Source organism: Branchiostoma floridae, chromosome 11, assembly GCF_000003815.2.
Source record: "Branchiostoma floridae strain S238N-H82 chromosome 11, Bfl_VNyyK, whole genome shotgun sequence".
Lineage (NCBI taxonomy): Eukaryota > Metazoa > Chordata > Leptocardii > Amphioxiformes > Branchiostomatidae > Branchiostoma > Branchiostoma floridae.
This window is the reverse complement of record NC_049989.1, coordinates 19,013,693-19,025,635: the sequence shown is the minus strand read 5'-3', so window position 1 is coordinate 19,025,635 and position 11,943 is coordinate 19,013,693. Positions and strand designations below refer to the sequence as shown.

The following is an 11,943-nucleotide window of genomic DNA, read 5'->3' as shown; positions in this document are numbered from 1 at the left end:
TAATTTTTCTTTGGGTCAAAGGTTAAACTTGTAGCAACAAGAAGAATCCTGAATCGCACAAGGAGATGGGACTTTCTTGAAGCTTAGACCACGTCTAGGACAACAGTAAGGAAATCAGCGACAAAATAGACTAGCTGAATAATCTTCCCGTTAACTCCAAGACAGAAGCGGAGATTCTAGATCAAATGCGGAAGCATGGAAGTTAGAAGATCACCGAGAAAGAAGTCTCCGTCGCCCATCTCATCAAGTGTCTACACGACTTCGAGCGGTTCTAGCGACTCTAGCGAAGAAGAGACTCAAGAAAAACCAAAGCCAAAAGATAGAGACTATAAACCGAGTCACCCAGAGCCTGGTAGTAGCTGTAGCAGCGCTGGCAGTACTCCCAAGAAGAAGAGAAGAAGAAAAGAAAGTCCCGTGGAGGAAGAAACCGTGAGAAGTGAAAGCGAAGACGGGTCCAGAAGTGACCCGCTGGAGCTGCAGTCCAATCTGTCAGGAGTGCCAAGGAAACGAAATCAGCTCAGGAGGTTTTTTTTGGCATTTCAAGCTGTCAATTTTATTTGTTCAACGTAACTAACAGAGATAGTGTGAATGTAACCCCATGTGAAAGAAGATCAAATATTTGTCACTGACGAAAGATAGTGGATGCTATCTGAGACGTCTGACACGGTTTCCAAATAATATACAATGACAGTAGAGCGGCCAAAAGTGGAGTAAAAAGCTCCTTCCTGGCTGAAACCACTCTACTCTACTCTCTATAGTAACGGCTTTTTGCCGGATCATATCTGTTGTTATTACTCTGTGCTTTGCTTTACTCTGCTCTGCTCTGCTCAGTACTATTCTGCTGCTCTGACCTGACAAGTTTAATAGTAATGCTTCAGGCAATTTTAAAGTATTTTCAATTTGTGTAGCTTGTAACTATTTCTCTTTTTTCCTTAACAAAACTGTACTAGTAACTATATCACCTGTGACAATGAATGATGATGGTTATGACCTGTGCAACTGATCTAAATTGATCACTTTGACCCAGTAGTCGCCAGGCGAGATGGAGGAAAGGGTTGAGTGAAGTTGCTGTCCGGGATTACGACCACTCCATGGTGAAAGGCTTCCTCCAACAGGTACAGAAAAATCTCCAACGAGATCACGGGTGAAAGATCATGATGTTTCCTTACAAGAGTAGGAGGGCCTTCTCTGACAGCCACTCAGAAGCCCAGCCATTAGAAAATACCATGATATTTTAACTTATATAATAAGTCCGGATTCTCACAGGGAGACTGAAATTCTAGTAGAGTTCTGATAAGATTCCAACCTCTCCTGGGGTATATTGGATTCGAGAGATTGGAATTCCAATGTTTCCAAGGAGAGTGCCAGATTCCCATGGATTCCAATCTCCCCTGTGACAGATATATGGGTTTGATTGGGATCTTGTCAGTCTGAATTCATCTCATTATCACTCACTGACTTGCACACCAAAAGGCATCCTTCCATCTCCACACTACTGGAAGGGGTTACAGTCTCTATGCAAACATTAACATTTGACCTTTTCCAGGTGTCTGCACTCCAACGGAAGAACTTCAGTGTGGAATCATGGGATAGTGATGACATCAGCAGTGATGATGATCATGATGACAACAGTCCTCTCAGGTAGGTCATCTCAAGGAGGTTAAAAATCACCTTTTTTTAACCTCCTTCATATCTATAGCTTAGTGAGGATGTAATGAAAAAAAATTCTGTCTGTTTTTGACTGATGATGATTGTAATTTTTTTCATGATGATTGTAATTTCTTTTAAATTTGTAATACATGTACAAATGTAGATGGCAATGGTCCCAGTTTGTTACTTGTATCCCACCTGCTGACATTTGATTATATCATCGCTACAGGGAGGAGGAGGAGGAGGAAGTACCTGTGGCTAGAGTAGTGGTAAAACATCTTTACTTTATCTTTCTTCTAATCCACTTTGTACAATTATATTTGAATAGTGATCATTTTTAATCAAGACAAATTGTGAAATGCAATTCCAGAATCTATAAATTGTGTAAATTTTCTTTCAGATCGATAAAAATTTTGCCCAGTCTCTCTAAAAGTAAAAGTAGCAACTTCATGGCATGAAACTGATGAAGATGTATTTTTTAATAAATAATGTAGGCTCCCAACCTGGAGATTGCCCTACTTTTGGGTAATTGACATTTGTCTGTGTTGTTTCTGTAATGACATTCAATGATTTATTTAAAGAAACACTTTCTTTTCTTTAATTTCAGCCCAATGAGACCTTCATCAAAAGACTGCAAAATTTCACATGAAACTTGATATGGACAGGCAATCATCTAATTAACAGATATTAGAGTTCTTCCCAAAAAAAGTGTTGTTTTTTTTCATTTGTATACTCCAGAGGGTATCATCTACAAAATCAAGTCAGTGAGGCCTCTGTAACTTTTTAGGGCACTTTCAAACTACTTTGCATAAAGTAAGCATGATAAACTGTATGATATATATTTTAGTAATAAAAGTGAATTGAAAGACCAGAGTGTGTCTGTGGTGAGTGTTTGTTATTTTGAACTTCAAATCTATCCACTTCACAGAACGTTCCAACTCTTTTTAAACGATGCAGCTGCTGTTCATATAAATTTCGCTAGGTGGTACTAATGCACTGCATGGAGTCAAGGGACTTCCCCTCCCAGTCATTCTCATGTGAGCCCCGGTTGGTACACCCACTGAACGTCTATATAGTGATTTAATTCAACTTATTCAGTTTTCTTGGCTTAAGATCATACACCTGGAGTTAGAATTGATCTTTAGGTGAGCATGATGAAAAAGCTCCTTGGTTGAACAGAACAAAGATCAATACTAGAATCATGAAATTCCGAGCACAAGAGCACATGAACCGGAACTTAATAAATTAGAAATGGTTTGATACATACCAAAACAAAATACATTCCAATAAGCCTTTATATCATAGTTGTGGTTTAATGGAATTTTGTGCAGCTTCTTTTACAGTTTTGTGGAAATATTTTTTTCTTTTGTCTGGGACAGGATTTCTGACCATCTCAACTGCAAGAATTTACTACTTTCGGTACTTTGCTAACTTATGTCACAGGAAAGAACAGCCAAACTAAGAATAAAACCTTAAGATGTAACTTAGACCTGTATCTGTATCTATCAGATAATCTTGAAGTGATATTCAATTCCAATGGCTAGATTTATTTGTTTGTTTAATTTGAAATAAATATATTCAATTTATACATAATTATGTCAATTGTACATCTTCAGAAAAGCTTCAAATTCATTTTCTGACGAATCGTAGTCAACGCAGCTTTGTATAATGTATTGGTTTAATATTTCATATCAGGCTTCAACTTCAAGTGGGAAAGACAATTGTCACAATATAAAACTGACGTCAGTTGGTAACTAGGCGTGTCCTTTCCACATGGAAACATTGTTAACTTATTGTTGCCGCTATTTGCAGTTGCCCTTTGTCCGTAAAAGGTAACGCGATGACGTCTGCATGTGATATTTACGAGGAAAACAAAGGTCACATCACAAAGGAATAAAATAAAAACTAGTTGCGATTTTACTATATATCGCCAGGGGACGCTGTGAGACCGTGACAGGAAAACACCAGTCAACCAATCAGAGGATTCGTTACATCGGTGCTTAGTCTTGAAGCAAATGTGATAGCGAGGTTAATTTATGCGCGCAAGCGCAGCACGGCAAAGTGATAGACCCGCCATTTTGTCATCAGATTTGCTAGGCGGAAGTAATCGCCCAAAATGGTTGTGTTTTGGACACTTAAAACTGCCTGAGAACACGAAAAAACACCAGAAAATAAATCTTCGGAGTATTCTCCGATTGGATTGAGGGAAGTGATCCGTGGATGGCATCCTCACAGATGGATTTCTGCGGATAGAAAATCGAGGTAAGGGTCGGCTTTTCCTTTTGAAAATGGCGGCGCGCAATGCATTGTGGCTAACAAAGAACGGGCCGCAAAATTCGCCAGAAAAATAATTATCACTTTTTGTCCACATATCCATCGTAAAGTCATATGTTACGAATCCTATGACACCTTTCTTGTCAAATTCCGACCAAAATTGACAATTTTCGTCCGTCGCAGGTGTCCGCCATCTTGGCGTGGTCGACTTTGGCGCTAATCATGAAATGCATGAAATTCAGGCGCTCACTTCTCTGCGTCGCCAGAATTCAATAAAATATCCCGATCGAGTCATGACAACGATGCTAACATCTCAGCTCGTTAACTGGCAGTATGATCGGTAAATTGTACGTGTTTATTTTCCCCGGCAGGGTGTGTAGGGTTCCGTCGGGCAGCCCCCCGGCCGTCCCCCTAGGATGATGCGGCGGGGCAGCGTGACCGATCCGCAGGGCCAGCTCCGGCGGGGCAAGTCGCAGGACGGCCCGGGAGGAGGGGAGGGAGGCTTCCCCGGGCCGGGCGAGATGGCTCCCGAGCAGCTCCCGCCACAGTCCCCCTCCTTCCAACACCCGCAGAGCCCCCTCCAGCATTACATGATGGCTGCCAACAGCCACCCGGGGGCGGTGCAGGGGATGGGGCCGGTGTCTCCCCTGCCCCAGGGGCAGGCGGCACGCCCCTCCCCCGCGGGGCACATGCAGGTGAGCTTTGGTTTATTGGATATTTATAAGCAATGCTAAAATTGTGATAACAAGTTTGCTTACTACCACCTGAAAAGTTATTAATTGACTATGATGAAATGCACAATAGATACTACAATCTAATAGATAGTACAGACTACTTACACTAGAGAGCTCTTGCCATACTGAAGTAATCTGGAGAAAAGAAGAATACCTTTTTGCAACAAAATATTTTTGATGTTGCCAAAAATAATTTGCAACTGAGCAAGGTAAAAAAAAGACAGACTTGGTACTGTCAGTGTCACTCACAATCACATGTAACAGAACAGAAAAAAAAAGTATGTACAGCCCTGCAATGATTAGGGAATAACAAAGATCCCACGTGAATTTGCAGGTGCCGATGAACACCATGGGGATGCCCATGACAACTCTCAGCATGCCCATGAGCCGCCCCACCACTTCGCCCTCGTTCCAGAGCCCGGCCACGTCGCCCTTGGTTACGCGCCGGTTCGACCCCGCCGGCTCGCCGGGCTTCCTTCCGGCCTCAAGCCCCTCCCCCACCGGCCTCCCACCGCCACAGCAGCAACAAACGAGTCCCATGCACCTGCAAAGAGGGAATCCCCAAATGGCTACAACACAGATGATGGGCTCGATGGGAATGCCGTTGAGTCCAACGCGAGGCTTCCCTTTGGAACAAGGCATACAGCAGGGGATGCACTCCCCCATGCGCCAGCTGAGTGTCAGCCCCTCGGGCAGCGGCCACTTCATGTTTCAGGAGTTCAGAAAGACTTATTCTGAGCAGGAGATGCAGCGCGTGGCCATGGGGTACCCCCCGCAGCAGCAGACGGGTGGTACGATCCACCACCACGGACAGAGCCCCACGCGGGGGAACATACCGCCGCTGGCGAGCCCGACCGGGTTGGGACACGGACTTCCTGGGATGGGGATGCGTCAAATGGGACAAGTCGAACAGCGGAGACCCTCCTACAGCCCGACCAGAGCTTCGTACGATATGAACAGGACAAGTCCGATAGCCAGCGGATACGTCATGAACCCAGTAGTTAGCCAAACCAGTCCGATACGAACTACCCCGAGCCCACACACAAGCCCCATCCCTGTCAAGAAGCAGTCGCTGAGAAGGTTGGAAGAAAAACCTCCGCAAACTCCCGAAGCGGCACACTATCGGAAACTCTTAGTCGAGCACCACAGCAAGGAATTGAACCAGATCAAGGACTTACACAACGAGCGGTTGACGGAACTTTTCTTCCTTCAGAACGGCCAGATCATGATGGACTACCTTGCCTTTAAGAAACGGGGCGCGCCCAGTCTACTTAAGTTCCTCAAGCAACACAACTTAGATGACGACGAGGAAGAAGAACCAAAGGAACAGAGAATTAACGATGAGGTGAGCTCGTTTGCTTTGCTGCTACTAATTAACAAAGAAATCATCCATCAGAACTGCTCTCACCACTAACTCTTGAAAGAATTTTACAGGTACGTCCTAACTATCTATGTGTCATGCAATTTAGATTGTTTCTTTCTCGCTTTTCTGTCAAGTTACGTCTTTGATTTGTTTAGTCTTCTCAAGCTTACAATACTGGTGAGGCTTTTTTTTGTATGATTGCCTACAAAAGCATTACTAACTTTGCTTGCATTGACTAGGGTCTGAAATTTCTTCAGCTTTGAACTGGTTTAAAAACTAAAGTAGCTCAAATTAAATAGTTGCTATGCTTATGTATTTTGCATTGCTTGTGAGATAGACAAATTAGACAATTGATACATACTTTGTTGATGATTTTCCCTTTGGATGCATGCAGTAATGTTTGTCATTGATGTTTGTCTTCACGGCTATTATTACTCTGCAGTGTAGTGTGTAGTAACAAAAATGCTTGTCCGCCGATTAAGTTTATCTAAAACAAGATCATTGTGAATAGAAATGGTTATTTAGGCAGGGCTCAATATTTAAAACTGCTGTATATACCTTTTATCCATTACAAATGAAAAAGTGAACCTAATAGTGAACAAAACATTTCAGAATGCTTATAGTTGTGCTAAAACTCTATGATGGCTGGTTCTCTATCTACAATCCATACAAATAGCATCTGCGTTTTCCAATTTCCAATACAAGAAAAGTTGGACTTACCCAACTTTTCAAATGCTATTTGTCCATTCCTTCAAATCCTTGACAAAGACACCTTCCGTAGAGTTGATAATTTGATGAGTCCAACTTTTCCATGTTTTGGAAATCAGTGTTGAATTCTGTTTGGTTAAGTTTTTTTTAGCTTTTGACATATTTTGAACAGTTAAGGCTCCTTCTGCTCTCTGAACAAAACTTAGTGCATTGGTCTTATGCTAAGTAACTTGGCCGGTTTCTGCCACTGGATATGCTAGTCCTACTGCAATTGCCGCCTCCTGACATTAGTACATTTTGCTTTCAGAAAACAACGCCTAGACCCTCAAGTAGACCCTCAAATGTTCCATTCACACAGGTGCATACCATCATCCACGTTTTCCATTGATGCATTCCACTTTTTGTCTTTCACTTAGGAGAGCCATCTAGCTTTGTGTGATAGTACTGCAGTTTCTGCATGCATGGGCAAAGCTGTCACTGAAATATTTTCCCTTTTCTGTATGATTTACACATTCTTGTGGTTCTGTCTTGGCAGCTGCATCGTGGTTTGAACGCATAGAGAGCAACTAAAGCTTTCATACTGGTCTGCAATGGTCACTTTTAATCGGAAAAGCTGTTGTCCAAACTTCAAAATGTGTGAAGTCTACTCAAAACTTGTGTGTGAATGATGTAGGAAAGCTTTCACACTTTTCGAAAAATCAACTTCCCTGAATATCTGTGTATCTTTCTAAAAATATATATTCACTTTTGACAACAGGAGCACACCAAATTGCATAACCCATATGCATGCATTGTTTCGTGCCAGAGAAGATATCAGAGTGTAGAAACTCAAGGACCAATATTCCCCCTAATGTAATTTTCAAAAGTGCATACGGAGTAACTTGATATGCATGAAGTATTTAAAGCCAAAGTCTAGAATCGTTACTCCCCTTAAACCATTCAAATTTGAAATATCAGTTGCAGTTAGAGTTTTAGACTGCTTTCAAGTGCCTTTCCCAAGCTAAAAGTGACCATTGTTTTTTATATGAGGGGAGGGGAGGGGGGCGGGCGTTGGTTCTCTCTGTCTCTGGCGTGTGTTCTGAATGTAGGACTTCTCTCCGCCAGGTAAAAGTAATGACGACGAGCGGCAGTAACATCCCGGTCTGCACGCCGGTGGCCATCTCCACCCAACTGCCTCCCGAGGTCACGGCGATCTCTCAGCTCAGTCAACAACAGCAGCAGGTTAATAATGGATAATCAACACTTCTTTTCATGTCCGATGCGCACGGCACAAAATACCTCGCTCTTTTTCACTGTAGTTACTGAGGAAAGGCAGTGCATTTCTGAAACAAATGACTGTTTACAAAACTAAACCAGTTGGTTGACCAACTTCTGTTTCTTTCAGTTATCTGCAAAACCTGTTTGCACTGACACAAAAAGGAGTCAAGGTGATATATTGATCAAATTGAGTCCTATGCACAAAATGCTTTTTCTTTCTCGGTGTACCTGCAAAATTCTCGCAATAAGTTTTGGCAACATTTACTAAACGGATGCAAAGTAAAACATTGATGGCCACTACTTTCTTGTGGCAAAGGATTGGAAAGGATTAAAAGTATTAAAAAAACGTTGTGTCAAAGTTCCTGTTATATCTATCCCCGCTTCCATTGAGGAATTAGAAATATTGGCCAGGATGAAATGCACACAACAGATACTATATGAGAGCAGAATGCTGCAGAAAAAGAAATAAAACAGGAAATGAAACTGCTGCAGTTTTCTTTTACCTTCGCCCTGTTGTCTAACCACAAAACCAGTATAAATTGGATGCCATATCATTTACTGGATGCATCTCACCAAAAGGCAATTCAGCCTCTAAAATTGCAGCTTTTCTAAATTTTCCACTTTTAACTGCCGGTAAAGCGCAGTTTTGCAGTAGATATTTTGTGCCGTTGCCACACCAAGCAGACGTACCGTAGTCGATGCACACATGTCCGTCCGTGTCCCCCCCCCCCCCTCCCAGGCCTCTCGCTTCCATCCTAGTCCCGCCCTCCCGCATGCTGTAGCCTGGCAGACAAGTGGATCGTGCTGTAGCTCTAGCGCTGTCGTTAACCCCGTTGCCGTCCGCATACGTAGTAGGCTAGCATGGGATCCAGCCTTGTTGGCGAGACAGCAATGCTCTAGCAAGGCTGGGTCCCAGGCTATGTGTAGTCGCCAAGTCGTGAGCCGTTGGTCGGTTTAGAAAATGACGAGTAGAAAGGCTAACCTAAAGTGTTTTTTCACCCGCACAGCAACAACAGCAGCAAGCACAGTCGCACGTAGAACTCCATGCGGGAATGCCGGTGGCGACGAACGCCAACAACCTGGAGATCGAGGCGTTCCGGCGGCAGCAGGTGCAGGCGGGGGCAGAGCCGAGCCGACCGCCCGGCGGGCGCCACGGGATGGTGTTCCACCCACAGAACCAGGCACTGCAGCAGCAGCTCATGAGCTCCATGCAAGGTAGATACATCTATCCAATATCAAATCTGAGACTTAGTTGCTCCACATCTTGCTATGTAATCTCCAAGCAGATCCTACAATGGCATACGATAACTTACCAAACTGGCCAAGGAGTGAAGTCAGCTAAAAGGTGTCTGTCTGACACACTTCTAAGCCGTCGTTACTCCTCTGCAAGCTTTTGATACTATCTTATGCAACCAGACCTGCTTTGAGATTACTTCCAACGTACTTGCCATTCAAATGCATTCAAATTTTTAGCTTGAATTTTTTTATATTCCGAGGTGTTGTATTTTTCAACTTGAAAAAAAAAACAATTGTTACAAATATTTGAATGAAAGTTCATTTGTGTTAGTAGAGTCCAAAGTCAAATTTAAGCCTTGTTCCAAAACAAAGTTCTATGAATTTTCAGTTGATCTTGCCAACTTTCGATGTCTGCTTTCGTTGCGCTGACGTTCCATACTTCAATCATGCTTCCAATTTCTGAAAAGTTAGCGCAGTGAATGTGACATCTGATGTTGGTCTAGACTGAAAATTCAAGGCATTTCTTTTATGTTTGGAACAAAGCTCACATTGCACAACTGTAATCAAATATCTTGTTGATTTGGAATAGACTTGATAAGATGACACAAGACAATAATTTATCATTCTTTTTTCTGTTTCCAGGAGGTCTAGTAGCAGCCCAACAGCAGCAGCCTACCCCCTTCACTACCCAACAGCAGCCCCCTCCCTACCCCTCCCCCTTCGGTCCTGCCGTACCTAACACCACCCCCCTGCACAGCCCCCCTCCCCAGCCCCTGCCGACGCACCCCCCTCTGCAGCACCAGTTGAGCCAGCCACAGCCTGCCACCCTCCCCCAGACCGTGCCACAGACCCCACCTGGCATGGTGCAGAGGACTATGTCAGAGCCTCAACCTCCAAGTAAGGCAAACTCTGCTTTTCATTTGTCTCCAAGCAGAACTCTGGTTTTCATTTATCTTCAAGCAGATCCTACGGTGGCATAAGGCAGTATCAAAAACTGACAAAGGAGTATAGTTGGACTAGGAGTGTTCATTGGCTCCCAAAGGAGTGTAGCTAACCCAGGAATGTTAGCCAATGAGCACTCCTAGGCCAGCTACACCCCTTAACTGTAGGATCTGCTGGGAGATTAGATTTCCATGTCTATCTTAATCCAACCTGCATACAGTCCTCTTTCAAAGCTATTCACTAGTAGCGACTGCCTCTGCCTAAGGACCACATTGCTATTGTGGTCTCTTATAAGCATCCCCTCAAAATATTGCTGTTTATACATTTATTTCTGCTGGGTTTGTTTCCAGAATGATACTAGAAGTGCAGACAATTTTCCAAGAAAGACCTGATTCCATTATGTATTCTGTATCTTTCAATCATTCTTTTTTACTTATGTCATAGCTCACCTTTGTTAAAATGTTTTTGTTTTTTGTTAGCCAATGTATATAAGTTTTTCTCTTGTCCCCGCATATAATTGTACTGTAGACATAAATTGCTCGCACTGTTTGGAAACAAAATTGACCAATCCAACTAGCACAAACAAGTAGATTTGGTTATTTCAAAAGGTTGCTACATCACCAGTGAAAAGGGAACTTTTGTTTTTACAAATATATGTTCACCAATAACATGTAACGGGCATACTTAACATTACAAAGAGTATCTGGAAAAATGCTTTTGTTCTTCTTTTACTTAATTTCATTTCTCCCTTCGGCTCAGCTTCTGTGCTCTTTTCAGCGTTCCAAACGCCACAACAACCAAAGGACTTACCCAAACCTCTGAGCGTGTCCACGATGATGCCCACGTCAGCGACCTCTGCCGCCGTCGTCGCCAAGTGCACCAAGTCTCCGCTCTCCCCGACGTCCAGTCAGAGGCTGCAGACGCGCCACCAGCATTCCATCTCACACGTGTACGACACCACCATCGGATCACAGGAGGAGATCGTCGAAAGGGCAAAACAGGTCAGTCATACAAATTCTTGTTTTGACTACCTTTACTCAGGGTTTTCATTTTCAGGACAGAGAAGAAACTTCTTTTGAAATTGGGTCAAATCTGTACAAAACCTGTTTTTAAACTAAGCTAATCATCCAGGTATATGCAGATTTCTCGCCTCAGGTTTCTTTGAACGGTTGTTCCAAAGACAGTATAAAATTATGTTCTATTTAAAGGACATGGCTCACTTGTATACAGCTAACTTTTTACCTTGTATATCAGCACAGGGAAGTATATCATACTAGCTTTATTGATGATTCGAAAACAAAAAGTTTGAACTCCCTGAAATTCAAAGTGACCAGTGCTACATTTCTGATCTTTAACAGAGGGTAGACTTGAAGTGACAATAGAGATTGTTGTATTGATGATAGTTTCATGTGTCTCCTTAGGAAGCTGCAGTACAACAGAGGGTAGCAGAGCTGAGAAAAGAGGGCCTGTGGTCCCAGCGCCGCCTGCCCAAGGTGCAGGAGCCGCCCCGCCCCAAGGCACACTGGGACTACCTGCTGGAGGAGATGCAGTGGCTCGCCACCGACTTCGCGCAGGAGAGGAAGTGGAAGATGGCGGCTGCGAAAAAGGTGGGCTTTTAAAACTACCAAGCTATGGAACTCCCTCAATGACATTCAACTGTTCTCCTGTATACAATCTTCAAGCCCTTCAAACAACTGTCTCCTAGTACAGTGGATTCCAATTATTCGTATTACGCCTTTTTGGATAATTCGGGTAATTGGATAGAATTACGAAATCCCA

The 11,943-nt window shown here is 43.3% G+C and overlaps 2 protein-coding genes across 2 annotated transcripts in view; both read left to right on the top strand.

Annotated features, from left to right (window-relative positions):
- Positions 1-6: 6 nt before the first annotated feature.
- LOC118425322 lies at positions 7-1,645 on the top strand. Its single transcript, XM_035834130.1, has 3 exons — positions 7-524; positions 1,031-1,115; positions 1,547-1,645. Exons 1-3 carry the CDS (start codon positions 196-198, stop codon positions 1,643-1,645), a joined length of 513 nt encoding a protein of 170 aa, XP_035690023.1. The 5' UTR covers positions 7-195.
- A 2,030-nt stretch (positions 1,646-3,675) lies between these two features.
- LOC118425321 (E1A-binding protein p400-like) overlaps positions 3,676-11,943 on the top strand; it is a 54,560-nt gene continuing 46,292 nt past the window's right edge. Inside the window, exons 1-9 of the mRNA XM_035834128.1 lie at positions 3,676-3,912; positions 4,296-4,619; positions 4,993-6,003; positions 7,037-7,087; positions 7,834-7,950; positions 8,994-9,201; positions 9,865-10,119; positions 10,924-11,165; positions 11,586-11,771. Coding sequence (XP_035690021.1) covers positions 4,341-4,619; positions 4,993-6,003; positions 7,037-7,087; positions 7,834-7,950; positions 8,994-9,201; positions 9,865-10,119; positions 10,924-11,165; positions 11,586-11,771 — 2,349 coding nt within the window. The 5' untranslated portion in view covers positions 3,676-3,912; positions 4,296-4,340. The remainder of the gene's footprint in view (positions 3,913-4,295; positions 4,620-4,992; positions 6,004-7,036; positions 7,088-7,833; positions 7,951-8,993; positions 9,202-9,864; positions 10,120-10,923; positions 11,166-11,585; positions 11,772-11,943) is intronic.